The sequence below is a fragment of the Dasypus novemcinctus genome, chromosome 19, assembly GCF_030445035.2.
Source record: "Dasypus novemcinctus isolate mDasNov1 chromosome 19, mDasNov1.1.hap2, whole genome shotgun sequence".
Classification (NCBI taxonomy): domain Eukaryota; kingdom Metazoa; phylum Chordata; class Mammalia; order Cingulata; family Dasypodidae; genus Dasypus; species Dasypus novemcinctus.
Window position 1 is genome coordinate 80,434,413 of NC_080691.1, and position 27,374 is coordinate 80,461,786.

Sequence of the window (27,374 nt, forward strand, 5' to 3'; positions counted from 1 at the left end):
CTGGGTTCAGTTCCTGGTGCCTTCTGAAAAGAAGACTAGCACACAAGGAACAGACACAGAGAGCAGACAGTGAGCACAAACAATGATGTGGGGAGGGAGAAATAAATCTTTTTAAAAAAAGTTAACTCAAAACTGATCAAAGACCTAAATATAAGAGCTAATTCTATACACCTCCTAGAAGAAAATGTAGAAAAGCATCTTCAGGACCCTGTGTTAGGCAATGGTTTATTAGATTTTATACCTAAGTACAAGCAATAAAAAGAAATATATAGATAGATAGATAAATGGGACCTCATAAAAATGAAAAACTTTTGTGCATCTATGGACATTATCAGGCCAAGTAAAAAGACAAGCAACAGAGTGGGAGATTATATTTGGAAACCATATATCTGTTAAGAGTTCAACATTCAGAATATTTAAAGAATATTTACAGAAGAAGATGTGGCTCAAGAGATAGAGCTTCCGCCCACCATATGGGAGGACCTGGGTTTAATCCCTGGGGCCTCTTGGTGAAAACAAAGAAGAGAAAGGTGCTGGTGTGGTGAGCCAGTGCCTGCGGAAGTCATGCAGCAAGATGATGATGCATCAAAAGAGAGACAAGGGGAGAATGAAGGTGAAGCACAGCAGAAACCAGGAACGGAGGTGGTGCAACTGACAAGGAGCCTCTCTCCCTATCAGAGGTCCCCAGGATCAAATCCCAGTGAATCCTAGAGGAGAGAAAATGAGAAGAGAAGACAACACAGACAGGAAAAAAACAAAAAACAAAAACACAGCAGGGTGGGAGGAGGGGAAGGAGGGAATAAATCAATCTTAAAACAAACAAACAAAAAGAATATTTAAAGAACTCCTACAACTCAAAAGCAAGACAAACCACTCAATTAAAAAGTGGACAAAAGGACTTGAATAGATATTTCCCCAAGTAAGATGCACAGATGACCAATAAGCACACGAAAAGATGCTCATCATTAGCCATTAGGGAAATGCAAATCACAGCCACAGCGAGATTCCATTTTACACCCACTAGAATTGCTTCTATTAAAAAAAAACAAACCAGAAAATCACAAGCGCTGGAGAGGACGTGGAGGAATAGGAACCCCCGTTCGTTGTTGGTGGGGACGTAAAATGGTGCAGCTGCCGTGGAGCAGTTTGGCGGTTCCTCATAAACTTCTAGAACGAACATATGACCCGGCAATCCCCCTTCTAGGAAGACACCCGGAAGCACTGAAGGCAGGGACTCAGACAGATTCTTGCACAGCACTGTTCATCGCAGCATGAGGCACAGGAGCCGAAAGGGGAAACGCTCCAGTGTCCGTCAGCAGGTGAATGGATGAGCGAAACGTCGTGGATCCGCACACGGGAATAATATTTGCCACAGAAAGGAAGGGAGTTCTCAAGCACATGCCAAGACGGACGGCCCTTAAAGACAGCAGGCTCCGCGGAAGAAGCCAGACACAGAAGGTCACGGTCCTTCCGCCAAGGGGCTTGCAGCAGTTGGACGTGGTTATGAATTCCACAACTAGATATTGGACTATGTTTGTGATCTGGTCTGTGCCTGGGCCTGACTGAGTTATGATTGGGGCTTTGATTGGGCCGCGTCATTACGGCACTGAGTCCCTGCCCCTTGGTGGGTGGGGACCTGCAGATGAAAGGCGAGGCAAAGCACAGGAACTGAGGGTTTTTGGTGTTGGAGTTGATGCTGGAGCCCTGGGAAGTCAGCTCACAGAGGAAAGAGAAGCCAGCCCCAGGAAGAGAGGAACCTTGAACCCAGAGAGAAGCAAGACCCTGGAAGGGAGGAGCCCAGGAAGCCTGAGCCCTGGCAGACGTCGGCAGCCATCTTGCTCCAACACGTGGAAATAGACTTTGGTGAGGGAAGGAACTGATGCTTTATGGCCTGGTGTCTGTAAGCAACTACCCCAAATAAATCCCCTTTATGAAAACCCACCCATCTCTGGTATTCGCGTCGGCGCCCCTTTGGCTGGCTGATGCAGGGCTGCCGGTGCAAAGTACCAGAAATGGGTTGGCTTTTAGAGTGGGGATTTATCGGGGGTAACAGCCTACAGTTCCGAGGCCGTGAGATGTCCAAATCGAGGCATCGGCGGGGATCCTTTCTCACCAGAGTCATCTGCAGCGATGCTGGGGTCTGGCCAGGTGGTGAAGAAAAATGGCCGCCAAGGTCCCTGCCCTCCCCTTGCGGCAGCGTCCACCGTCCCCAGCTCAGCTGTGAGCAACCAGGCATGGGGCTTGTCTCTTCCTGGGCCTCTTTGTTGCGTGTTTTTTTTTTTTAAGATTTATTTATTTTCCCCCTTCCCCTCCTCCCACCCTGCTGTCTGTGTTGCCTTCTCTTCTCATTTTTCTCCCCTAGGATTCACCAGGATTCGAGCCTGGAGACCTCTGATGGGGAGAGAGGTTCCCTGTCAGCTGCGCCACCTCAGTTCCTGGTTTCTGCTGTGCTTCACCTTGACTCTCCCTTGTTTTTCTTTTGATGTGTCATGTTCTTGCTGTGTGACGTACTATGCAGGCACTGCCTCACCATATGGGCACGCTTTCTCTTCTTCTTTTTCACCAGGAGGCCCCAGGGATGGAACCCGGGTCCTCCCATATGGTAGGCGGGAGCCCTATCGCCTGAGCCACGTCTGCTTCCGTTTCTGGGCCTCTCATATCACTGTCGGCTGCTCCACACTCTTCCCAAGTTCAGCCGAGAGCTTTCGGGCATCTCGCAGGGCTGCTCTCCTCCTGAGCTGCTCCGTGGGCCCAGCCTCTTGGGAGCTTTCATCAAATACGCGGGCTCCCTTTGCCCTGCGCCTCTGTGTCTCCCTCTGCATCCTATCCCACAAGTGGGCAGAGACGCGACACACAACACGCCCCACTGACGTCGCCCAGGCAAATGGGTCTCACGCCCGCAGGAACGGATTCATCTAGAACATACTATTTCTCTTGTCATAAAATCATCTCAAACTGCCACGGATGTACAAAGCAGACAAGATGCCGCTGGTGAACGGAGAAAGAGTCTCCCGAAGACATCCACGGCCTAATCCCACAAATCTGTCAATGTTAGCTTATATGGCAAAAAAAAAAAAAGGAGGTTGTATTAGTCTGCCAAAGGGGTGCTGACACAGAGTACTAGAACTCTGTGGGCTTTCAGTCACAAGGCCCTAAAGAGTCCAACGCGAGGTACCATAAGAGGTACTTTCTCACCCAAAGTCATCGGCCAGATGTTGGAGCAAGATGGCGGGCGACGTCCGCGAGGGTCAGCCTTCCTCTCTCTCCGGGCTCCGTGGGCCCAGCTTCTTCCCATCTCAGCTGTGGGCTGGAGGGCTCATCGCTCTCCCTGGAGCTCGTTTCGCCCTGGGCTCAGCTGCAGCTCTAGGTATGAAGCTCATCTCTCTTCCCAGGGCCTCTGCTGTGCCTAATGAACGGTCTCTGTTCCTCTGTGTTCCTCTCCTGTGCATCTATTTCCTGGGGCTCCAGAGTCAAAAGTAAAAACTCTCTCCTCTGCCCTGTCGTTTTCTCTGTGAGTGTCCGCCCACCAAGGGGGTGGGGACGCGACACCTGCAGCAGTTTGATGTGGTTATGAATTCCAAAAACAGGTATTGGATTATGTTTGTCATCTGGTCTGTACCTGGGCGTGATGGAGTTATGATTACGGCTTTGATTGGGCCACATCGTTAGGGTGCTGAGTGTCCGCCCCTTGGTGGGTGGGGACTCACAGATAAAAGGCAAAGGACAGAGGTGAGGGTTTTTCGATGATGGAGTTTTGACGTTGGAGTTTGATGTTGAAGCCTTAAGCTGGAGCCCCGGGAAGTCAGCGCACAGAGGAAAGAGAAGCCAGTCCCAGGAAGAGAGGAGCCCTGAACCCAGAGAGAAGCAAGACCCTGGAAGGGAGGAACCCAGGAAGCCTGAGCCCTGGCAGCCGTCAGCAGCATCTTGCTCCAACACGCGGAAATAGACTTTGGGGAGGGAAGTAACTTACACTTTATGGCCTGGTATCTGTAAGCTCCTACCTCAAATAAATACCCTTTATAAAAGCCAACCCATTTCTGGTATTTTGCATCAGCACCCCTTTGGCTGGCTAACACTGTGGCCTACTGGTGTGGCCTAATCAAAGCTGTAATCGTAATTGAATCAAGTAAAAGCGAAACCTCTGAATTGAATACAATCTAAGACGCCCAGAGGAACAGAGCACTTTACAAACTAGTTTACAAACACAACCCAATGTCTGTTTTTGGAATTCATAACAACACCACGCTGCCATAGAGGTCCTTGCAGGACTGATGCATTAAAGACTTTGAGGGAAGCGGATGTGGCTCAACTGATAGAGCGTCTGCCTACCATGTGGGAGGTCCTGGGTTCAAACCCAGGGCCTCCCGACCCGTGTGATGAGCTGTCCACGGGCAGTGCTGATGTGCACAAGGAGTGCTGTGCCACGCAGGGGTGTCCCCGCGTAGGGGAGCTCCATGCACAAGAAGCGCACCCTGCAAAGAGAGATGCTCCACACAGAAAAAGTGCAGCCTGCCCAGGAGTGGTGCTGCACACACGGAGAGCTGACACAGCAAGATGATGCAACGAAGAGAGACACAGATTCCAGATGCTGATGACAAGAATAGAAATGGACACACGGGAAGTGGACTTGGCCCAGTGGGTAGGGCGTCTGTCTACCACATGGGAGGTCCGCAGTTCAAACCCCCGGCCTCCTTGACCCGTGTGGAGCTGGCCCATGCACAGTGCTGATGTGCACAAGGAGTGCCCTGCCACGCAGGGGTGTCTCTGTGCAGGGGAGCCCCACACGCAAGGAGTGCGCCCCGTAAGGAGAGCCGCCCAGCGCAAAAGAAAGCGCAGCCTGCCCAGGAATGGAGAGCTGACACAAGATGAATCAACAAAGAGACACAGATTCCCGTGCCGCTGACAATAACAGAAGCGGAAAAAGAAGACACAGCAAATAGACACAGAGAACAGACAACTGGGGTGGGGGGAGGAGGGGAGAGAAATAAATAAATAAATAAATCTTAAAAAATAAAAGAAATGGACACAGAAGAACACACAGCGAATGGACACAGAGAGCAGACAATGGGAGGGGGAGGGAAGATAAACAAATAAATCTTTAAAAGAAAATCACCGACTTTGCGATGGAGAGATTATTCACACACACGCAGAGGGCGGTGTGAAGGCAGAGCACAGGGAGAGGCGGAGGAGCCTGGCCCTGAAGACTGAACGGACGGGACCACGAGCCAAGGAATGCCGGGCCACCCCAGAAGCGCCTCCGAGGGAGCGCGGCCCCGGCCCCGTGGGCGCCTGGCTTCGGCCGAGCGCCTGGCTCCTGACTGGCAGAACCGTGAGGGAGTGCTCCTGCAGAACCGTGAGGGAGTGCTCCTGCTGATGAGGCACGCGGGCTCGGGTGGTTTATCTCGGTGGCCACGGCCAGCTCCTCCAGCGCACGGCGTGGCCGAGGACGGCGCGGCACAGCTCCCGACTCTTTCTGGTTCCACGACTAGAGGGCAGGAAGGGGGAGGGCAGCGAGGGGTGGGCGCGCGGCGTCGTGCCCTTGCTGGGTGCTGGCGGTCAGGACGCCCGTTGATTGGGCGCCGTCCCCTCGCCCCGCTGGCGGCTGCTGGGGAGTTATGATGATGGCGGTGGCCGGCCTGGCGCGGGCAGGATTGCCAGTGGGACTGGTGCGAGCTATCGGGAGCGCCGTCAGCACAGATGGAGACCGCGCCTCACATCTGGCCCACCCCTGGACGTTTATCCTGGAGCCCTATTTGGGCAGGGACGCAAAGCGCATGTGCCCCAAGATGTGCAGCGACGGATGCCACCTCAAACGGTGACAAAGAGCTCGGAGGGGATTTGCGAAGTATAACATATACGTGGGAGGCGGCGTAGGAACCTTCGAGAAGAACGGAACGCACCGCGGGTTATACGGACTAGTGTCTCCACGGGTCACAACGCTGTTCCGTGAGTAAGGCAGGTGGGGGAGTGGATGCGTACAGGATGATCACTTTAATGAAAATATGTGTGACGCTCTGGGCTCATCTGGCTTCTTCCTTGTCCCAGGTCTAGAATTCACCATGTTTTCAAGGAGCCCTGGTTCCTGTTTTTGTTTTTTGCCTTTTGAACCCAAGGCTTTGTAGGTGGGAAGCGGGCGCTCAACCACTGAGCTCCATCTTCTCGCCAGTGAGAAGTGGTTTTCCTTTTTTTTTAGGAGGTACCAGGGATTGAACCCAGGATCTTGTATTTGGGAAGGAGGTGCTCAACCACGGAGCTACATCTGCTCCCCATTGAGAACTGGCTTTTCCATTTGTTTTTTTCTGGGAGGTACTGGGGATGGAACCCAGGACCTCATACGTGGGAAGCAGGTGCTCAACCACTGAGCTACACCCACTCCCCGGGGCCCTGCTTTTGGAGAAGGGTGTTAGAGAGTCAGTGCCCTGACTTTCCTGACGGTCATTTCCTGGCTTTTCTTTGTTGTGTTGCCATCAGCACATGTCGCCTCGAGCAATGTAGTTTCGTTTTGCCCGATTTTGAATTTTTAAGAAGAGAAGCAGACTGTTGGTGTTCTGGGCCTTTCACTTGACTGTTGTGTTTGAACGATTCACCCGTGTCCCTCTGCTCGCCTGTATTCGTTGCTGTGTAATATTCCACTGCAGGAACAGACCGGGCCGATCCATTCTCCCGCGGGCGGGCACTTGGGCTGGCTTCCTTCCAGCTTGCGGCTCCTAGGAATAATGCTGCTGAGAACATTCTGGAGGGATGCCAGTGCATGCAGGCAGGAGAACTGCGGAGGCGTAAGGTGTGCGTGACTGTCGGCTTCTCTAGGGATGCCAACCTGCCTCCCAAAGTGACCGAAAAATCCACACACCCACCGGCAGGCACGCTGAGTTGCTGAGGCTGAAAGGGGCTACCCACCCTCACCAGGACGTGCCGCCCAACGGCTTCATCGTTTCTGACATTCTGTGGAGGTGATGGTCTCTAATATGAGTTTTTAAAAAAGATTTATTTATCTCCCCTCCCCATTGTGTGTGCTCACTGTCTGCTTTCTGTGTCTCCTCGTCTTTTGTTAGGAGGCACTGGGAACTGATCCAGGGACTCCCATGTGGGAGGGAGGCACCCGATAGCTTCAGCCACATCCGTCCCCTGCTTATTGTGTGTCCCTCGTTGTGTCTCCTCATTGCATCATCTGCTTATCATCTTTAGGAGGCATGGGGACCTGAACTCAGGACCTCCCATGGGGCTGGTGGATGCCCAACTTCTTGAGCCACATGCGCTCCCCTCTAATATTTTTTTTAAGATTTATTTTATTTATTTATTTCCCCTCTAGCTGCTTGCGCTAGCTGTCTGCTTCCTGTGCCATTCGCTGCACCTCCTTTTGCATCTGCTTGTCTTCTTTTCTTGTCTTCTCTTTAGGAGGCATCGGGAAACAAACCCGGGACCTTCTGATGTGGACGAGAGGCACCCAATCGCTTGAGCCACCTCAGTTCCCTGGTTTGTTGTGTCTCTCGTTGTCTTTCCTCTGTGTCTCATTTTTGTTGTGTCATCTTGTTGTGTCAGCTTGCCGCATGGGACAGCACACCTTTGCCAGGAGGCCCCAGGATCCAAACTCAGGACCTCCCATATGGAAGGCGGGAGCCCAATCACTTGAGCCACATCCACTGCCCTAACATAAGTTTTAATTTTCAATCCCTGGTTACAAGTGAGTTTCAGCGCCCTTTCACTTGTTTGTCGACCATTTGGGCCCCTTCCCCCCTCCCTCCCTCCCTTCCTTCCTAACTTCCCCCTTGAAGTGCCTGTTCAAATCTTTTGTCCATTTTTTTGCTATTTCTTGTCTATTCCTATGTCTTTTTAAAATTGACGTATCTTAATTCTTTATAATTTTTGGACTCAAGTCCTTTATCCTTTTTGATTGTATATGTGGAAAATGCCTTCCCCGTTCTCTTTATGGCAAAAGCATTTTGTATCTTGCTTTTTTCCCTAAAGATTTATTTACTTATTTTCCCCCTTCCCCCCTCCTCCCACCCTGCTGTTCTTGCTGTCTGTGTTGTCTTCTCTTCTCATCTTCTCTCCTCTAGGATTCACCGGGATTCGATCCTGGGGACCTCTGATGGGGAGAGAGGTTCCCTGTCAGCTGCGCCACCTCAGTTCCTGGTCTCTGCTGCGCTTCACCTCGACTCTCCCCTTGTCTCATCTTGCTGCGTGACTCACTTGCGCGGGCACTGGCTTACCGCGCTGGTGTTCGTGTAGGCACTGGCTCGCCACGCGGGCGCGCTTTCTCTTCTTCTTTTTCACCAGGAGGCCCCAGGGAACGAACCCAGGTCCTCCCATATGGTAGGCGGAAGCTCTATCACTTGAGCCACATCTGCTTCCCATTAATCCAGAGGAGGAATTAGGGGACAAGAGGGAAGAGATGTCATGAGTAAACAACGAGGGAGGAAGAATAAAAATGTCTAAGCAACATAGGGAAGGAGAGAATGCGACAGGTCACAAACTCAAACACTCTTCAGTGTATTTTTCCTGATGACCGAACATATCAGGGTGGCGATGTCCAACACACATGCAAGCAGGCAGAATCGTTTCACGTTGTCCTAGGCACCCACCGCCCAGCTCTGGTCATCCTCAACTCGCTGCCAGACCCGCCCCATCCCCGCTCGCCCCACTCCTCACCCACCCCCAATACCAACCAGCACACTTACTTCTGAATGACAAGCTTCTTCTCCAGGTCACAACCAACTGAAATGAGCGCCGTCTGCAGAGGAGAGAGGGATAACATGGAAATGTACCTGGGGACGCAGTTACGACAGGAGGGTTTGGAGACGGGGCCACCCGTGCTGGCCTCCCCCCCCGCCCCTCACACACTGGACGCCAGGGATGGACTACGAGCTTGTAAGCCTTAAGAGCCTGCCCAGCCCAGCTCAATGCCACGCGCAGCCAACCCGCCTCTTAGCGGCTTTGCAGGGACCAGCGCTTGGCCCGTAGAGGGCACAGGGAAAATGAATGAATGAGCTGGGCTGGGGCGAATCGGCAGAAAGGAGAAAAAAAAACGAGCCTGACGGTCTCAGGGACATGCTTCCCAAACTGGGGTGTGCGGTACCCTGTGAGGTGGACCAGAGAGCCTGAAAGCCTCCAGGGTGTTGGAAAACCAGCTGAATGTGTATTTAGACCACCCCAGAGTGCCCATGGAACAGAATGCAAGATTTGTATCAATTTTTTTTTAAGATTTGTTTGTATTTTATTTATCCCCCTCCCCACCCCACCCCTGCCGCCTGTGCATGCTGTCTGCTCTCTGTGTCCACGCGCTGCGAGTTCTCCTGTGTCTGCTTGTCTTCTCATCTCGTCTTCTCTTTAGGAGGCACCAGGATCCGATCTTGGGACCTGTGGCATGGGAGAGAGGCGCCCAATCGCTTGAGCCACCTCAGCTCCCTGGTCTGTTGTGTCTCTCATTGTCTTTCCTCTGTGTCTCTTTTTTGTTGCGTCAGCTCGTGGCACGGGCCAGCTTCACCTTCACTAGGTGGCCCCAGGAACCGAACCCAGGACCCCCCCATGTGGTAGATGGGAGCCCAATCACACAAGCCACATCCACTTCCCTATATCAATTATTATTTTTAAAGATTTATTATTTATAAAATTTCTCTCTCCTTTCGCCCTCTCCGTTGTCTGCTCTCTTGTGTCCCTTCGCTGTGTGTTCTTCTGTGTCCACTGGCATTCTTGTCCATGCAGCACCAGGAATCTGTGTTTCTCTTTTTTTTTAAAGATTTATTTTATTTTATTTCTCTCCGCTCCCCCCCCCAAGTTATCTGTTCTCTGTGTCTATTTGCTGCGTCTTCTTTGTCCACTTCTGTTGTTGTCAGCGGCACGGGAATCTGTGTTTCTTTTTGTTGCATCATCTTGTTGTGTCAGCTCTCCATGTGTGCGGCACCATTCCTGGGCAGGCTGCACTTTCTTTCGCGCTGGGCGGCTCTCCTTACGGGGCGCACTCCTTGCGCGTGGGGCTCCCCTACGCGGGGGACACCCCTGCGTGGCAGGGCACTCCTTGCGCGCATCAGCACTGCGCATGGGGCAGCTCCACATGGGTCAAGGAGGCCCGGGGTTTGAACCGCGGGCCTCCCACGTGGTAAGCGGACGCCCTAACCACTGGGCCAAAGTCCACTTCCCTGTGTCTCTTTTGTGTTGCGTCATCTTGCTGCCTCAGCTCTCCGTGTGTGCGGCGCCACTCCTGGGCAGGCTGCACTTTTTCCTCACTGGGCGGCTCTCCTTGCCGGGCACACCCTGCATGGCAGGGCACTCCTTGCGCGCATCAGCACTGCGCATGGCCAGCTCCACACGGGTCAAGGAGGCCCGGGGTGTGAACCGCGGACCTCCCATGTGGTAGGCGGGCGCTCTCTCAGTTGAGCCACATCTGCTTCCCTGTATTAATTTTTGAAAGACACTGTGGATCTTCCAAGAAAAGCCCCCCACCCCAACTCCCCGGGGGGTCCCCTGATGCTCCGCCGTCGGGGACGCTTGGTGGAGCACTTGGGAATTGCTGTCTTGGAGAAATCAGGTGGAAAGCAGAGGATGTGTCTTCCCACCCTGGGAAGGGAGGCAAGATGCGACGCGTGGCAGGGGGTTGGGTGGGTGGCCGCTGCCAGCCTCGCCTCAGGGACATCCTCGTCTACTCCCAGCAGGCCCTGGCCTCTTGTCACAGGGCTGGGGAGACCTGCGCCCGCCCTCACGGGCCCCCCTTGGGTGTCAGCCCAGCGCGGACCCCCCTTTCTCAGACACCTGCCCACGTGCCCTCACAGGCCCGGGAGGGTGTGCAGCACGGAATGTGGGACCTGGCGGGGAAACGCGGCTGTGAAACACGCGGCCACGGAATTCCTCCTGGAAATGCTCCGAGAGACAGACGGCCGCGGGAACTTTCCTTGATCCTCCGAGATGAAGGACAAGCCCCAGATACGCTCCAGGGGCCTTGTCACTGGGGCCCGCCCCCGCCCCCCGCCGGGGAATAGACAGCGGGGGTGATCGATCAAGCCAGCAACAGCTGGGACCCTCCCCCAGCGTGAGCAAGTGCGAGGAAGAGTTACTGGCCGAGAGAGCAAGCCCGGAGACTGTCTTTCCTTCTGTCCCTCTCTGCCCGGGCCAGCCGGCAAGGACACCTGGGAACCCCTCGCCTGTTACTTTCTCCTCGTCTCGCATTTCCTTGATAAACTACTGGCCTGACTAACCCGGCCTGTTCCTCAAGTCCTTTGTGTAGCAGAGCCAAGGGCCTAGGGGAATCGGGTAATAGATGTGGGGCCATCGGCGACGCTGGGCCGCCCTCGCCCCGCTGCGTGGGACCCCCGGCCGCTCGCGTCACGCCCTCTCGGCTGAAGGAGGTTTGGAAGTGGCCGTCCAGGGGCATCACCCAGCACCCAACCTGCCCCGGGGCCTGGCCCTTTGCCGGGGTCCCCCCGCCTCCAGTCAGTCCCCCGCGGGGGGCGCGGGCTGAGCGAGCAGGCGTGGGGGGAGGCATCCGTCGGGGAGAGTGGCCGATCCGCTCTCTGCCTCAGTGTCCCCATCCGAGAGACGGGGAGAAGCACAGCGCCTGCCCCGGGAGCGAGCCGGGGAGGCAGTGGCGCTCAGCTGGCCCGAGCTGCCGCTGTGCACGCTTTTCTCTTCAGGCGTGTTTTAGGGCATCCGCAGCCATCGCCGCAGAAAGGAACCCTGGCCCGCTGAGCGGCGACTCCCTCCCCTGCCCCCCATCCCTGGCAGCCACCAGCCCTTTCGGTGTCCAGGGATGTGCCGGCTGGACATCTGTCCGTGGTGGCCTTTTGTGCCTGGCTCCTTTCACCGCCGTATTGTAGCAAATCAGCACTTTGTTCCTCTTTATGGCTGAATACTATTCCAGGACGTGGGCACACCCCGTTTTGCCGATCCTCCCGTCCCCTGATGGCACTCGTGGGCTTTTCTGGCTGAGACTGTCATGGGTAAAGCCGCTGAGGGCGTCGACGTCCAGGCTTGTGGACGAGCGTGTGTTTCCTCGTCTCTCCGGTGGGTCCCCAGGAACGCTGCCGATCCCCACCAAGGAGGAGCCCACCCAGGCCTCTGCCATCACTCTCGACAGCAGGCGCGTCGCACAGGACACGGGGCAGCAAAGGGTGAGGACGTACCAGCGGCCTGAGGTCCACGCAGGAAATTTCCTTGTTGGCTATGTCCAGAGTGACGGTGGATAACGTGGGCTGCTTTATGCTGGAAAGGCAAAGGGGCTTTGTGTTATCGGAGAGCAGGGTGGTCGTAAAAAGCATTGCCCAGGCATTCATTCATTCACTCGCTCACTCATTCATTCATTCACTCATTCATTCATTCCAGAAGATGGACTTGGGTCTGGCTCTGGGGCATAAGAAAGACATGATGTTCTCGCCCTCCCTTGCATTTCTACCTCTTCTGGCGTCAGTTTTTTTTTTTTCCAAATTAATGTGTAATTCATTGAAAAGAACACCCAATACCCTGGTTTTATTGCCACCTGCCTGCATATGTTTGTCACAGCATTCTCTTTGCTTTTATTTATATTTTCACTTATTTTCATTTTCCATTCCTGACGTTCATTTTAATTTTCTCTCTTTTTGTCCTTAATTAGGATTGTAGGGTTTTTACCTATTATGCTGGCCTTTATAAGAATCAGCTTGATGCTTCGTTTTTATTTTCTATTATAGTTTGGCCTTCGATTTCATACATTTCAGATTGTATTGTTAATTCCCATCTCATAATTTGTTTTTGCTATTCTTCTAGTTCCTTAAGTTAAATATTTAGTTCATTTATCTTTAGTCCATTTTTTTCTAACAATGAGCATGCTTGGGATACAACTTTTCCTCAATCTATTTTAGCTACAGTCCATGAATTATTTGATTCAGGGGTTATTTATAAGAGAGTTTTAAAATTTCCAAGTAAAGGAGATTTTTGTTATTGGTGCTGCTTTTTTATTTGTTTTGGTTGCTAATTTCTAATTTTATTGGATTAAAGTCTGAGAATGTGGTCTGAAAATCTCTATTGGGAGGATGAATTATTTATGGCCAAGTAAATGAAAACCGAAAGGTTTTGTTTAAAATAAATTCACCATAGGCATAAGAGAGGGACATAGATTCTGTACTTACGGCCAAGTTCTGTGTATGAATGAAAACACTCGTCGTTTGAATTGTACGGATCCTCCGCAGCAGGGCTTCTCAACCTCTGCACTATTGACATTGTGGACCAGGTAATTCCTTGTTGTGGGTCTCTCCCCTGCATTATGGGATGTTTTGCAGCATTCCTGGTTTCTACCCACTAGGTGCCAATGGCACTGCTCTAGTCACAACAGTCGAAAAATGTCTCCAGACACTGTAAAATATCCCTGGGGGAGAAGTGGGGAAGGCACAATTGTCCCCAGGCGAGAGGCACTGCTCTGTGGTTTGGTTTGCTTTGAGTTTACGTCATCTGTCAGATTCTAAAAGTAGCATACTAAAAGTCTTTGCAACGGCTGTACTTTAACCCAGGGCTCCTTGTGTTTCCATGAGTGTGTGTTTGTTTGTTTTTTAGGAGGTACCAGGGATTGAACCCAGGACCTCGTGAATGGGAAGCAGGGGCTCAGCCACTGAGCTACCCCTGCTCCCTTCTATGAGTTTTTGCCTTGACTATTTGCCATGTTGCTTGGAGCATGAAGGCTTATGACTTGTCCGCAAGGACTGAATCTTTATTCGCTGGGTAGACCCTCTGCCTTACTGAATGTCATTGAGTATACTTGGCTTTGAGATTATATTTTATCCTGTAATCATAGTATCACTCCTGGATTTTTTGTTTGTTGTTTGCTTGATTGCCTGGACATCCCTTTATTTTTCTTAAACTTTTGATTTTGAAATAATTTCAGACTTACAAGACAGTTGCAAAACAACACAAAACCCTATGCAGAGAAATCCAACATACCTACCATCTCCACCCCCAGGTACCCAGATCCATCAAATTTTGCCACATTTGCTGTATCATTCTCAAATTATATATATATGTATATATTCATCTATCCATCCATCCATCCATCTGTCTAGCCGTACATCATCTTCCCATTTATCTGTTTCCTAAACCTTTGAGAGTAAGTTGTAGACATCATGCCCCTTGGACACCTCACAGGTCCATGTACCTTTACTGAGAACAAGGATACCCCCTTACGTGGCCGCCTTAAGTGTGGTTATCAAGTATAAGAATTTCAATATTGACATAGAGCTTACAGTCCATATTCCAGTTTTTTCATGTGTCCCCAGAATGCCCTTTTGAGCCTTTTCTTCTCCATTATCAGATCACATCCAGCATCATGTATTGTGTTTATCATTGTCTCTTTAGATGCCATCCTTTTATTTATTTTTAAAAAATTTTATTTAAGTATATCTTTCATACGTGAACATATGTAAACAATAAGTGTATAGTAAAAGCTGCCAACTTACAAAGCAAACGTGCATAACATCATACAGGGGTCCCAAACACCAACCCACCAATGAAATTATGAAAGAATATTGTCAAAATCTTACTATTCACCATAACCCATATGTTACACTTGGTGTATTTTTCCCCCAACCCACCCTAATATTATTTTTTAAACATATTTTTTATTACAGAAGTTGTGAATTTACAATCATGCACATGTGTAGAATTCCCGTACAACACCCCTTCACCAATGCACCACACCAGGGTAGAACATTTGTTACAGATTATGAGATCACAGACTATTGCCACCAACCATGGTCCATCGCATACATTTGGCACGCTTTTTCCATACTCCCCCATTATCAGCACAGGACATCACTGGCACTGATGCAAGAGTATTACAGTGTTGCTGTTAGCCACAGTCCATAGGTCACACCAATTGTATTTTTCCCATGCTTCTCCACATTCCACCACTCTGCAATAGTGATGTACATCTGCTCGAGCTCACAAAGGACACTCTTGCATCTGTACCATCAACCACGATTCTCATCCATGTCTGGGTTCACTGTGTTATTCAGTCCCTAGATTATTCTCTAGCTTTCTTTCAATTGACGTTAACATCCCTAGACTGCCCTTTTCAGCCACGATCCTATTTATAAACCAGCTGCTCCTCACTATAACGTATCAACATCAACTCCATCCATTTCCACACATTTACGGTCAAATTTATTAAAACTTCTACATACAGTAAGCATCAGTACTCCTTTTGTCTCCTAATAACCTATATTCTAGGTTTTAACCTCATGTGTTTATTCTTTGTATTTAGTTCATATTAATGAGACCATGCAATATTTGTGCTTTGGCTTATTTCACTTAGCATAATGTCTTCAAGATTCATTCATGTTATCATATGTGTTCTAATTTCATTTCTTCTTCCATTGTATGCATATACCACATTTTGTTTATCCATGCATTGGTTGATGGACACTTGGCTGTTTCCATCTTTTGACATTATGAATAATGTCGCTAAGATCATTGTGTGCAGAAGTCTGTTCATGTCATAGTTTTTAGTTCTTCTGAATATATTCCTAGTAGAGGAATCGCTGGATCATATGGCATTTCTATATCTAGCTTCCTGAGGAACCACCAAACTGTCTTCCACAGAGGCTGCACCATTTTACAATCCCACCAACAGTGACGGAGTGCTCCTGTTTCTCCACATTCTCTCCAGCACTTAGTTTCCTGTTCTTTTTTTTTAAATGACCATTCTATGTCGATGTGAGATGATATCTCATTGTTGTTTTGATTTGCATTTCCCTAATAGTGAGTGATATGGAACTTTTTTTAAAAATTTATTTAATTCCCCTCCCCTCCCCCGGTTGTCTGTTTTCTGTGTCTTTTTGCTGCGTCTTGTTTCTTTGTCCGCTTCTGTTGTCGTCAGCGGCACGGGAAGTGTGGGCGGCGCCATTCCTGGGCAGGCTGCTCCCTCCTTCGCACTGGGCGGCTCTCCTTATGGGTGCACTCCTTGCGCGTGGGGCTCCCCCACGCGGGGGACACCCTTGCGTGGCACGGCACTCCTTGCGCGCATCAGCACTGCGCATGGGCCAGCTCCACACAGGTCAAGGAGGCCCGGGGCTTGAACCGCGGACCTCCCATGTGGTAGACGGACGCCTTAACCACTGGGCCAAAGTCCGTTTCCCTGGAACATTTTTTCATGTGCTTGTTGGCCATTTGTATTTCCTCTTTGGAGAAATGTTTATTTAAATCTGTTGCCCATTTTAAAATTGGATTGCTTGCTCTTTTATTGCTAAATTGAATGATCTATTTATATAGAATGGAAATCAAACCTTTATCAGATCTATGGTCTCCAAATATTTTCTCCCATTGAGTGAGCTGCCTTTTCCACCTTCTTGACGAAATCCTTTGAATCACAAAAGTGTTTAAGTTTGAGGAGGTCCCATTTATCCACATTTTCTTTCATAGCCAGTGATTTCAGTGTAAGGTTTAAGAATGCACCATCTTCCACCAGGTCTTGAAGATGTTTTTCTGCATTTTCTTCCAGGAGTTTTATGGTTCTGGCTTTTATATTTAGGTCTTTGTTCCATTCTAATTTTTGTATAAGGCGTGAGACAGGGGTCCTCTTTCTTTCTTTTGGCTATGGATATCCGGTTCTCCCAGCACCGCTTGTTGAATAGAGTGTTCTGTTCAAGCTGTGCCATCCCTTTATTTTTAACTTTTGTCTGTTAGTTTTAGATGTTTCCTTTATTTTTTAACCTAAGCTAGGGTTTTTTTTGTTTTTGTTTTGTTTTGTTTTGCTGTATATATCATAATAACTCATGTTGGCTTTGCTTTTCCCTTTTTGTTTTTTCCTGGGTTCCAGGGCTGGGGATTGAACCTGGGACCTGGTGTGTGGGCAGCCGGCCTCAACCCCTGAGCCACCATTGGCTCCCTCCATTTTACTTCATAGTTAATATTTATTGAACTTGATGGGTGCTCGCTCTTTTCCCTTTCCTTACTCTTGCTAGCTTGGCCAAGAGATAAAAACCCAACTCCTCCTTACCCTGTGGCCGGTAAGCACGCCATCTGGGTACCTCTCCCTCCTTCTGGAAACTTCTTCCTCCCGCTCCGTGGCCTTCCTGCTTCTCTGCTTCCTTTGAAAACTCATATTCCTAAAATGGTTCTTTACTTTGGAGTTTCTCAAGACCTTCTCCTCTTTCCACTTTAGGGCAGTGCTGTCCAGTAGAAATATTATCCCTAATCTGGCCTTTATGCTCCCCGGTGTGACAGAGTTAGACTCAGCAGTGGTTTCCCCTGTGCGTGGCTCTTCTGTCCTTCTACTTGAACCTCTATTAGTACTGGAGTTGGTAGGTGTACGTCCAAGAGGCTTAAATCTTGGGGCTGTCCATGTGCCAGCTGAGCCCTGAATCTCAACGGAGTTGCAACACCTACTCTCCAGTGGACTCACCAGGACAACTAACAGGGGGAAATGATGGACCAACAACATACCAAGGAACCGAGAGTGCCTGCAACTGCAAGCAAGAGAGTCCCACCCGTCGGACGCATGGGACCGAAGCCCCCTCAATTAACGGTGGAGTGGGCATCGCCATCCCAGAGTCCTCAGGACTGGGAAACAAACTATGGACTAAAATAAACTTACTAATATTCTACTATAGACTACTCATGATTCTGGCAATGGGAGGAACACCATTGTTGTGGAGGCAGTGACCCTGGGTGTTCTGGGGTTAGGGAGAGGGAAACACTGGTATAATGGGGGCATTTTCGGGGCTTGGGAAGCATCCTGAATGACATTACGATGAGAGACACAGGCCATTATACATCCAGCCATAACCTACAGAGTCGAATGGGAGAGAGTGTAAACTGCAGGGTAAACTGTGAGCCATGCTGGGGGCAATGCTCCAAAATGTGCCCGTCAGCGCGACGGCCCTACCACGCCGAGGAGAGATGCTGCTAATGTGGGAAAATGTGGGAGGTGTGGGGAGTGGGGCAAATGGGAATGTGGGGATCCCCTATATTCTCGGAAACATTTATGTAATCAAAGTATCTTTTAAAAAAGAAAAAAAAAGGGAAAAAAAGATATCATGCGAGCCACGAGTAATTTTAAATTTCCGAGCAGCCACATCAAAAAAGTAAAAATGAATGCATGACCTTAATTTTCACTATGTATTTTATTTAACCCCAAGTAGCCAAAACATTATAATTTCCACATGTAGCCAACATGAAAAAATACATTAATGAAACGTCCTATGTCTTTTTTTCTTTCTTACCACACCTTCGATACCTGGTGTGTCTTTTTTTTTTTTTAAACTTTATTTATTTTCCCCCTTCCTATCTCCCGCCCTGCTGTTCTTGCTGTCTGTGTTATCTTCTTTTCTCATTTTCTCTCCTCTAGGATTCACCAGGATTCGATCCTGGAGACCTATGATGGGGAGAGAGGCTCCCTGCCAATTGCACCACCTCAGTTCTTAAGTTTCTGCTGCGCTTCACCTTGACTCTCCCCTTGTCTCTCTTTGATGCGTCATCCTCTTGCTGTGTGACTCACTTGCGTGGGCACTGGCTCGCCACGCGGGCATGCCTTCTCTTCTTTTTCACCAGGAGACCCCAGGGATGGAACCCAGGTCCTCCCATATGGTGGGCAGAAGCTCTATCACTTGAGCCACATCCGCTTCCCAACCTGGTGTGTCTTTTATGATTACAACGCATCTTATTTCGGATGCTAAATTTTTGCTGGAGATACTGGATCCGTGTTTGGAGTTCATAAAACCTACCCTTGAAAAAGCAGTTCACGTACCCAGATTGCGTGTGTTAGAAGGTTTACAATCATTGATCCAAGGGTCAGTTTTGCAATGGAAATGTATTCTTTTTTTTTTTTTTTAAAGATTTATTTATTTATTTAATCCCCCCCCTCCCCCGGTTGTCTGTTTTCTGTGTCTATTTGCTGTGTCTTGTTTCTTTGTCCGCTTCTGTTGTCATCAGCGGCATGGGAAGTGTGTGCGGCGCCATTCCTGGGCAGGCTGCACTTTCTTTCCCGCTGGTTGGCTCTCCTTACGGGGCGCACTCCTTGCACGTGGGGCTCCCCTACGCGGGGGACACCCCTGCGTGGCACGGCACTCCTTGCGCGCATCAGCACTGCGCATGGCCAGCTCCACACGGGTCAGGGAGGCCCAGGGTTTGAACTGCGGACCTCCCATGTGGTAGACGGACGCCCTAACCACTGGGCCAAGTCCGTTTCCCATGTATTCATTTTTATTACATATTCTTTTTTCAAAGATTTTTTTAAAAAATTTATTCCCCGCCACCCCCCCCCCCCCGCGTGCCCTCTGTGTCCATTTGCTGTGTGTTCTTCTGCCAGTGGCACTGGGAATCTGTGTCTCTTTTTGTTGTGTCACCTTGCTGTGTCAGCTCTCCATGTGTGTGGCACCACTCCTGGGCGGGCTGCACTTTTTTCATGTGGTGCAGCTCTCCTTACGGGGCGCACTCCCTTGCGTGTGGGGCTCCCCTACACGGGGGACTCCCCTGCGTGGCAGGGCACTCCCTGTGCGCACATCAGCACTGCGCATGGGCCAGCTCCACACGGGTCAAGGAGGCCTGGGGTTTGAACCCTGGACCTCCCCTGTGGTAGGCAGACGCTCTATCTGTTGAGCCAAATCTGCTTCCCTTTATTACATATTAATGCACTAATTAAAACTAAAAGGGTAAAAAGCGCCTCCTTCTTCACAGTAGCCCTGTCTCAGACGTGGAGACTGCTGTGGGTATTAGACGTCGCGGCTGCAGATTCTCTCCCACCTCGCGTCTTCCTGGGGCCCTCACGAATGAGCGGCTTGGCCTGAGTCCAAGCAGCTCGCCGGCTGCTTCCCTGCCAGCCCCTTTTGAGTGACTGCCAGACGCCCCAAATTATGCAAAGCACCAAACCCCGGCTCCCCGCCAGCCAGACGCAGTGTCCCGCCTTGTTGCTAGCAGCCCTCCCTTCCGTCTAGGCAAGGCAGAGGACAGAAAGGCCTCTTTGCAGCTCCCAGCTCCCAGCCCATCTCCACTGCACCCCCACCCCACAGCCCACCCCATCTTGCCCACCGCGTCCCTCCCTCCCCGCAGCCTCCTCGCAGCCCAGGTTTCCGTCGCCTCTCCCTAGAGCCCTGCCCTGACCTCTGAGCCCATTTGCTACATCCACTGAGTTCCCCTCCGAGCCACTCTCCACCCAGGGGCCGGCCAGGGGCAGCTTTCTGAAATGCAAGTCACCCCGTTGCCCCAAATACCTCAGTGGCTTGTGTGAACACAACCTGCATAGCCTGGCCCCTCTGGAGCCCCCGTGCTGTGCCTCCCCTTCCCCTCTCCACAGCAGGAACGTGGGGCTCCCTTCAGCCCTTCCTACTTGCTTTGCTCCCCGCCCCCGCAGCTGCCCCAGGACATTGGCACATGCCGTTCCAGCTCCTGGGAATGCCTCCCTTCCCTCTGTGTCTTGTTAACAGCCACTCTCCACCTAGTTGCACGGTTGTTTGACCAGTATCTTGCCCAGCTCCTGGGAACGACGACATCCTTGCCTCCCCTGTGTGCCTCCCCACATCGGTCTCCCATGCCAGTGACCTCTCTGTCTGAAAACCTAGAGTGTGGCAGTTTGATGTTATTGATGAATTCCAAAACTAGATATTGGATTATGTTTGTGAACTGGTCTGTTCCTCTGGGCACGTTAGATTATATCGGATTTAGAGGTTTCACTTTTACTCGGTTAAATAATGATGAAGGCTTTGATTGGGCTGTGTCGGTAGGAAGTTGCATCCCCGCCCCCTTGGTGGGTGGGGACTCGCGGAGAAACTGCACCACAGAGAAGGGAGGCTAGAGTTTTGAGCTGGAGCCCGGGAAGGAAGCACACAGAGGAGCAGAGCGGCTGAGCCCGAAGAGAATCAAGCCCCAGGGGAGAGAGACAGAGCTAGTGGCCTGACAGCCTACAGCTGGCCTTGTGCAGCAAGCAGAGCAGCTGAGCCTGGAGAGAAACAAGCCTCGGGAAGAGAGGAGCCCGGGAAGCCTGAACCCTCGCAGACGTCAGCAGCCCTCTTGCTCCAAATAGACTTTGGTGAGGGAAGTAACTTGTGCTTTATGGCCTGGTGACTGCAAGCTTCTGCCCCAAATAAAGACCCTTCTTAAAAGCCAATGGATTTCTGGTATTTTGCATCGCACCCCTTTGGCTGACTGATACAGAGAGCCTCTGCCCATGCTCCCGGTACCTGCCTCTTTGCGTGATCTAGCCGAGGGGGCGGTGTGGGAGGAGGCCCCATCCCCCAGCCTGGTTGGGTAGGGGGGCTTTGCCGTCACCGCCAGCCCTGCTCCACGTGGGCAGACCTCCCCCTTCTTCCAGGATGGGGGTCCTGGGCCGTGGCATGGAGGGGCATGCCAAGGAGGAGAGAAACTCCAACCGCGGGGTCAAGCCAAGGCAAGAAGCGGACGTGCGTGCCCGCGTGGCACCTTTCCTCGGAGAGGCATTTGGCGCTTGTCGATTTCTCTGCTGCGACGGGCTGCGCTGTGCCCCCCTCAAAAGATGTGTTCAAGTTCTCCGCCCCAGTCCCGGGAATGTGACTGTGTTAGTCAGCCAAAGGGGCGCTGATTCAAAGTACCAGAACTCTGTTGGCTTTTATGAAGGGTATTTATTTGGGGGAGAAACTTACAGACACAAGGACCTAAAGTTTTTTTTAATTGATTGATTGATTGATCGATCGATCGATTGATTTATCTTCCCCCCCACCAGTTGTCTGTTCTCTGTGTCTATTTGCTGCGTCTTCTTTGTCCACTTCTGTTGTTGTCAGCGGCAGGGGAATCTGTGTTTCTTTTCATTGCATCATCTTGCTGTGTCAGCTCTCCGTGTGTGCGGCGCCATTTCTGGGCAGGCTGCACTTTCTTTCGCGCTGGGCGGCTCTCCTTATGGGGCGCACTCCTTGCGCGTGGGGCTCCCCTACGCGGGGGACACCCCTGCATGGCAGGGCACTCCTTGCGCGCATGAGCACTGCGCATGGGCCAGCTGCACACGGGTCAAGGAGGCCCGGGGTTTGAACCGTGGACCTCCCATGTGGTAGGTGGACGCCCTATCCACTGGGCCAAGTCTGCTGCCCAGGCCCTAAAGTTTTGAAGTCTGACATCCCTCACCAAAGTCTCTTGCCACGTGTTGGAGCAAGATGGCAGGTGATGTCTGCAAGGGTTCAGCCTTCCTCTTCCTCTTTTTTTTAAAAGATTATTTTTTTTCCCTGCCCCTGTCCCCACCCTGCTATTTTTTGCTGTCTGTTCCATTCGCTGAGTGATCTTCTGTATCTTTTTCTCTTTTTTGGTCTTCTCTTCTCATCCTTCCCCTCTAGGATTCACCGGGATTTGATCCTGGGGACCTGTGATGTGGAGAGAGGCTCCCTGTCAATTGCGCCACCTCAGCTACTGGTTTCTGCTGCACTTCGCTTTGACTCTCCCCTTCATCTGTCTTTTGTTGCGTCATCATCTTGCTGCGAGACTCACTTGCACGGGCACTGGCTCGCCGTGCGGGCACGCTTTGTCTTCTTCTTTTTCACCAGGAGCCCCCAGGGATTGAACCAGGTCCTCCCGTATGGTAGGCGGAGGCCCTATCCCTTGAGCCACGTCCACCTCCCCCTCTTCCTCTTAAGGCTCCGTGGTCCCAGCTTCTCCCTGTATCAGCACAGGCTGGCATAAGGCTCGCCTCTCCCCCGGGGCTCAGGGCTCGTCTCGTTCCAGGCTCAGCTGCTCTGCTCTCTGCACAAGGCCAGCTATAGACCATCAGGTGACCGGCTCGGCTCTCTCCCCAGGGCTCCGGTGTCAACACCCAGCTCGGTCCTCTGCCCTGTGTTTCCTGTGAGTGTCCGCCCACCAAGGGGCAGGGACCCAACGTCCTGCTGATGTGGCCGAATCAAAGCCCGAGTCTTCACATAATGTAATCAAAGGCCTCTCAGCTGAATCTAATACAATCAAAGGGGCTCTCGCCCAGGGGAACAGACCCGTTTACAACAATCAATTACCTTCTTTCTGAATTCATACCTAATATCAAACTGCTACAGTGACCTTACTTGGAAACTGGGTGTTTGAAGACGTGATTTGTTAGGAAGCGGCTCAACCGCTCCTGCCAAGGGGACCTTTTCGGATAGCAAAGCGCGGCGCCCCGGGGGCTTTTCGCGGCCGCCCGTCACGGCCAAGGTGAGGACATACCTGGATGTGAAGTTGGGGTCCGCCCTGCCCCAGTGCTGCTGCTGCTTCAGGGAAATGTTCTGCGGGGCCCGAGAGAAGACGCGGCTGCAGCGTCGTGCAGGTGTGGGGGGACCACGGAAACCGCCCAGCCCGCCCCTGCTTCTGTCCCGCGCCCCCGCCCCACCCTGCTGATGGGACTCTAGAAGCTCGTGGAAAGGGGGCTCCACGCTCGGCGTTTCACTTCCTTGCTGCGTTTGCTCGGGGACCCCCGTGATCGGGGGCCGCTTGGGGCTTCCCTCTTGAAGGGTGTGAGCCCGAGGCCCACGCGAGGCTCGCCACGTCCCCCTGCGGCGTGAACCGCCCAGTGCCCACCAGGGCTTCTGGGATCAAGGTCAACGTCCACAGCGAGGCCGGCGTGGTCCGCTCAGGCCTGCGAAATCCCTCGGGCCCATCTCTGGCCCAGCCCCCCGGGGGTTCCCACAGCCCAGCCTCGGTCCTGATGCCTCAGTTTCCCCAGCTGGTTCAGACCTCGGCACTCTCCCGCGCTGGCTGGGCGCCCTGCCCTGTCGCCGGCTCGAGGCCCCTTCACGCCTCCCTCCTCTGGGTCCCGCTTTTCCGCGGGCTGGACGGGCTGGGTGGGGTGGGTGGAGCAGGCGGCTGCGCCCACCCGGAAGCCCTCAGGGGCTGGGTGTGTGTGCGGGCGTGGGGAGGGGGGCGCAGGCAAGGGGCGGGCCCTGGCTGGGCGGGTGACAGGGGCGCCTGCGCGGTGCCGCGTCCTGAAGTAGGCGGGGGCGGGCTCACCAGCCGGTGCTTGGTGTTGCCGTCGTAGGTGTAGCCGTCCTCGTAGGTGACCACCTGCAGCCCCAGGGAGTGGGGGTTGCTCACCGTCACCTGGGGGAGAGGCGGGGGTCAGGAGGGGCCAGGTGAGAGGCGGGGGTCAGGAGGGGCTCGGCTGGCCAGCGGGCCGGCGGGGAAGGGGGGCCGAGCTCCCACGGCGACAGGCCCAGGGGCCGGCGTGCAGGGCGGGGCAGAGGGGAGACGGCGCCCCACGTCTGGGCCCGTGTGGAGCTGGCCATGCGCAGTGCTGATGCGCGCAAGGAGTGCCCTGCCACGCAGGGGTGTCCCCGCGTAGGGGAGCCCCAAGCGCAGGGGGTGCGCCCCGTAAGGAGAGCCGCCCAGCGCGAGAGAAAGCGCAGCCCGCCCAGGAATGGCGCCGCACACACGGAGAGCTGACGCAGCAAGATGATGCAACAAAAAGAAACACAGATTCCCGTGCCGCTGACAACAACAGAAGCAGACAAAGAAGACGCAGCAAACAGACACAGAGAAAGGCAACTGGGGTGGGCGGGTAGGGGGGAAGGGGAGAGAAATAAATAAATAAATCTTTAAAAAATATATATATATACATATATAAAAAAGAGGGGAAAGTGGCTGTGGCTCCATCAGTTGGGCTCCTGCCTACCACACGGGAGCCTCCTTGTGAAGGCAGGTAGCCCGCACACTGTGAAGCGCTGACGGCCCGCAAGTGCCTCGGAGAGCCACTCAGCAAGGTGAGGCAACAAAACAGAAAAGGGAGACAAGCAAAAAAAACCACAGAAGAGCGCACAGAGAATGGACACAGAGAGCAGACACAAGCAAGCTGCAAAGGGAGGGTAATAAAAAAAATACATGAGGTTCCCACATACTCCACACCCCACCCCTCCCACTTCCCACATCCACAACCTCTTTCATCATTGTGGCACATTCATTGCATTTGGTGAATGCGTTTCGGAGCACTGCTGCACCGCATGGATTATAGTTTACATTGTAGTTCACACTCTCCCCCCAGTCTAGCCAGTGGGTTATGGCAGGATATATAATGTCCAGCATCTGTCCCTGCAATATCATTGAGGACAACTCCAAGTCCCACAAATGCCCCCACATCACACCTCTTCTTCCCTCTCCCTGCCTTCAGCACCTCCAGTGGCCACTGTCTCCACATCAATGCTACAATTTCTTCCATTGCTAGAGTCATAATAGCTCTATAGTAGGACACCAGGAAGCCCACTCTAATCCATACTCTATTCCTTCATCCTGTGGACCCTGGGATGGTGATGTCCACTCCACCTCTAACTCGAGAGGGGGCTTAGACCCCACATGGCTGTTGGATGGGATTCTCCTGCCTGCAGCTGTGGACTCTCGTTTCCCTGGGGTGGTGCTTGACCATCCTCACCTCCCTGTCAGCTGACCTGGGTAAGCCTGCTTGGGCTGTGCTAAGAAGAAAAAGAATGTACGCGAAGGATTCGGGGCAGCTCAGGAGAAGGCTGGAGACCAGGCAGCACCAAAGACTGCCAGGCTTGGCGGCAACTTAGAAGGCTGAACACAGTTACACGACCCAGGAGTCCCACTCCCAGGTGTAGACACAGAAGCACTGAGACCAGGGACTCGGGCAGGCACGGCACCGCTGTTCCTGGCGGCAGGAGTCACGATCGCCAGAAGGCAGAAACGAGCCAAGCGCCCATCGACAGATGAATGGAGCAACCACACACGGGCCATCCAGGCCTTGGGATTTTATTTGGCTGTAAAAAGAAGTGAGGTGCTGAGACAAGCTACAACGTGCGAGAATCTTGAAATAAGCCAGACACAGAAGGACAGCTATTGTATGAGTCCACTTATATGAGAGATCTATAATAGGCAAAATCACAATGACAGAAAGTAGATGAGAGGAATTACCAGTGGCCCGCAGAGGGGGAAATGGGGAGTTATTGCTTAATAGGGGCAGAGTTTTTGTTTGGGGTGATGGAAAAGTTTTGGGAATAGATAGTGGTGATGTGGCACAGCATCATGAACATAATTAATGCCACTGAATTGCTCACTTAAAAATGATTACAGGGAAGCGGCTCTGGCTCAAGTAATTGGGCGCCTGCCTACCACATGGGAAGTACTGGGTTCAGTTCCCAGTGCCTCCTAAAGAAGATGAGCAAGAGAGTGAGCTGATGCAATGGGCTGGCAGAGAAAGCTGATGCAATGAGGTGATGCAATGAGGTGACACAACAAGATGATGTAACAAAGAGACACAATGAGGAAACACAACGAGATACACAATAAGCAGGGAGTGGAGGTGGCTCAAATCATTGGGCGCCTCCCTCGCACACGGGAGGTCCCGGGTTCGGTTTCTGGTGCTCCCTATTAATAAAAAGATGAGCACACAATGAATGGACACAGAGAGGAGGCAGTGAGCACAAATGAGGGGAGGGGGAGAAATAAAAATAAATAAAACTAAAAGAAAATGATTACAGGGGAGCAGGTGTAGCTCAGTGGTTGAGTATCTGCTTCGCATGAACGAGGTCCTGGGTTCAATCCCTAGTGCTTCCTAAAGAAAAAGAAAAAGATGACAGCGACAAATTTGATGTTATATATAGATGGTTCCATAATTTTAAAAAAAAGGATGAGAGATGGGTGGGCAGGCAAACAGACAGACAACCAGACCTTCGTCCCAGCCCAGACACTAAGAGGCCAGCTGGGGAGAGGCACACAGAGAGAACAGGATCTATGGGGCATGTTGAGTGTTTCCCCTTGGGATGAGTTTGAGGAATTTCCAGAGCATTGGAAGGAGCCAAGGGGGTTGCGAAATGCCAGATATCAGAAACCCTTGTCCAAAAGACCAGATGTACTCACGATGGGAATCGGTGATGTGCCTGGTCGGGGGATCATAAGAGCCGACAGCTCCAATTTACTGTTCATATCAATGGTATACATTTTGTCCTCGAATTCTCCTTCTAGGAGTTCTACCTAGTTAGAAATGAAAAAAGAAAAAAAAAAAGAAAAAAATTAGATCAACTCCTGTGTCCCAAAAGAAAGAGCAAGTAGGTGAGAGGTGGTCTCTGGCAATGGGATCCTCTAGTCTTGCAGACATGGAAATTTCTGGACTTCCCCTTTCACAAAATTCTGCACCCCCTCCCTCCCTCCAGGAGCACCCCAGTTTTACAGTAATTGTTCCCTTGCATTTCTTTCTTTCTTTTTTTGCTTTGGGATATTTTCTTTTTTTTTTTTAATATATTTTTAATGTATTTTTAAAAGATGCATAGATCACACAAAATGTTACATTAAAAATTATAGAAGATTCCCATATGCCCCACTCCCACACCCCGCACTCCTCCCACATCAACAACTTCTTTCATCAGTGTGGTACATTCATTGCCTTTGATGAGTACATTTTGGAGCACTGCTACATGGCATGGGTTATAGTTCATATTGTAGTTACCCTCTCTCCCAGTCCATTCAGTGGGTTATGGCAGGATGTATAATGTCCTGCA

At 51.7% G+C, this 27,374-nt stretch overlaps 1 protein-coding gene across 2 annotated transcripts in view; it reads right to left on the bottom strand.

Annotated features, from left to right (window-relative positions):
• The window catches only part of CATSPERD (cation channel sperm associated auxiliary subunit delta), a 99,079-nt gene that overhangs the window by 11,878 nt on the left and 59,827 nt on the right, over positions 1-27,374 (bottom strand). For both annotated transcript variants that reach the window (XM_058282017.1, XM_071210001.1), the window contains 5 exons: positions 26,737-26,850; positions 23,881-23,970; positions 23,101-23,159; positions 12,114-12,192; positions 8,679-8,731 (listed from right to left, as the gene is read on the bottom strand). In XM_058282017.1, the coding sequence (XP_058138000.1) occupies positions 8,679-8,731; positions 12,114-12,192; positions 23,101-23,159; positions 23,881-23,970; positions 26,737-26,850 (395 nt within the window). The remainder of the gene's footprint in view (positions 1-8,678; positions 8,732-12,113; positions 12,193-23,100; positions 23,160-23,880; positions 23,971-26,736; positions 26,851-27,374) is intronic.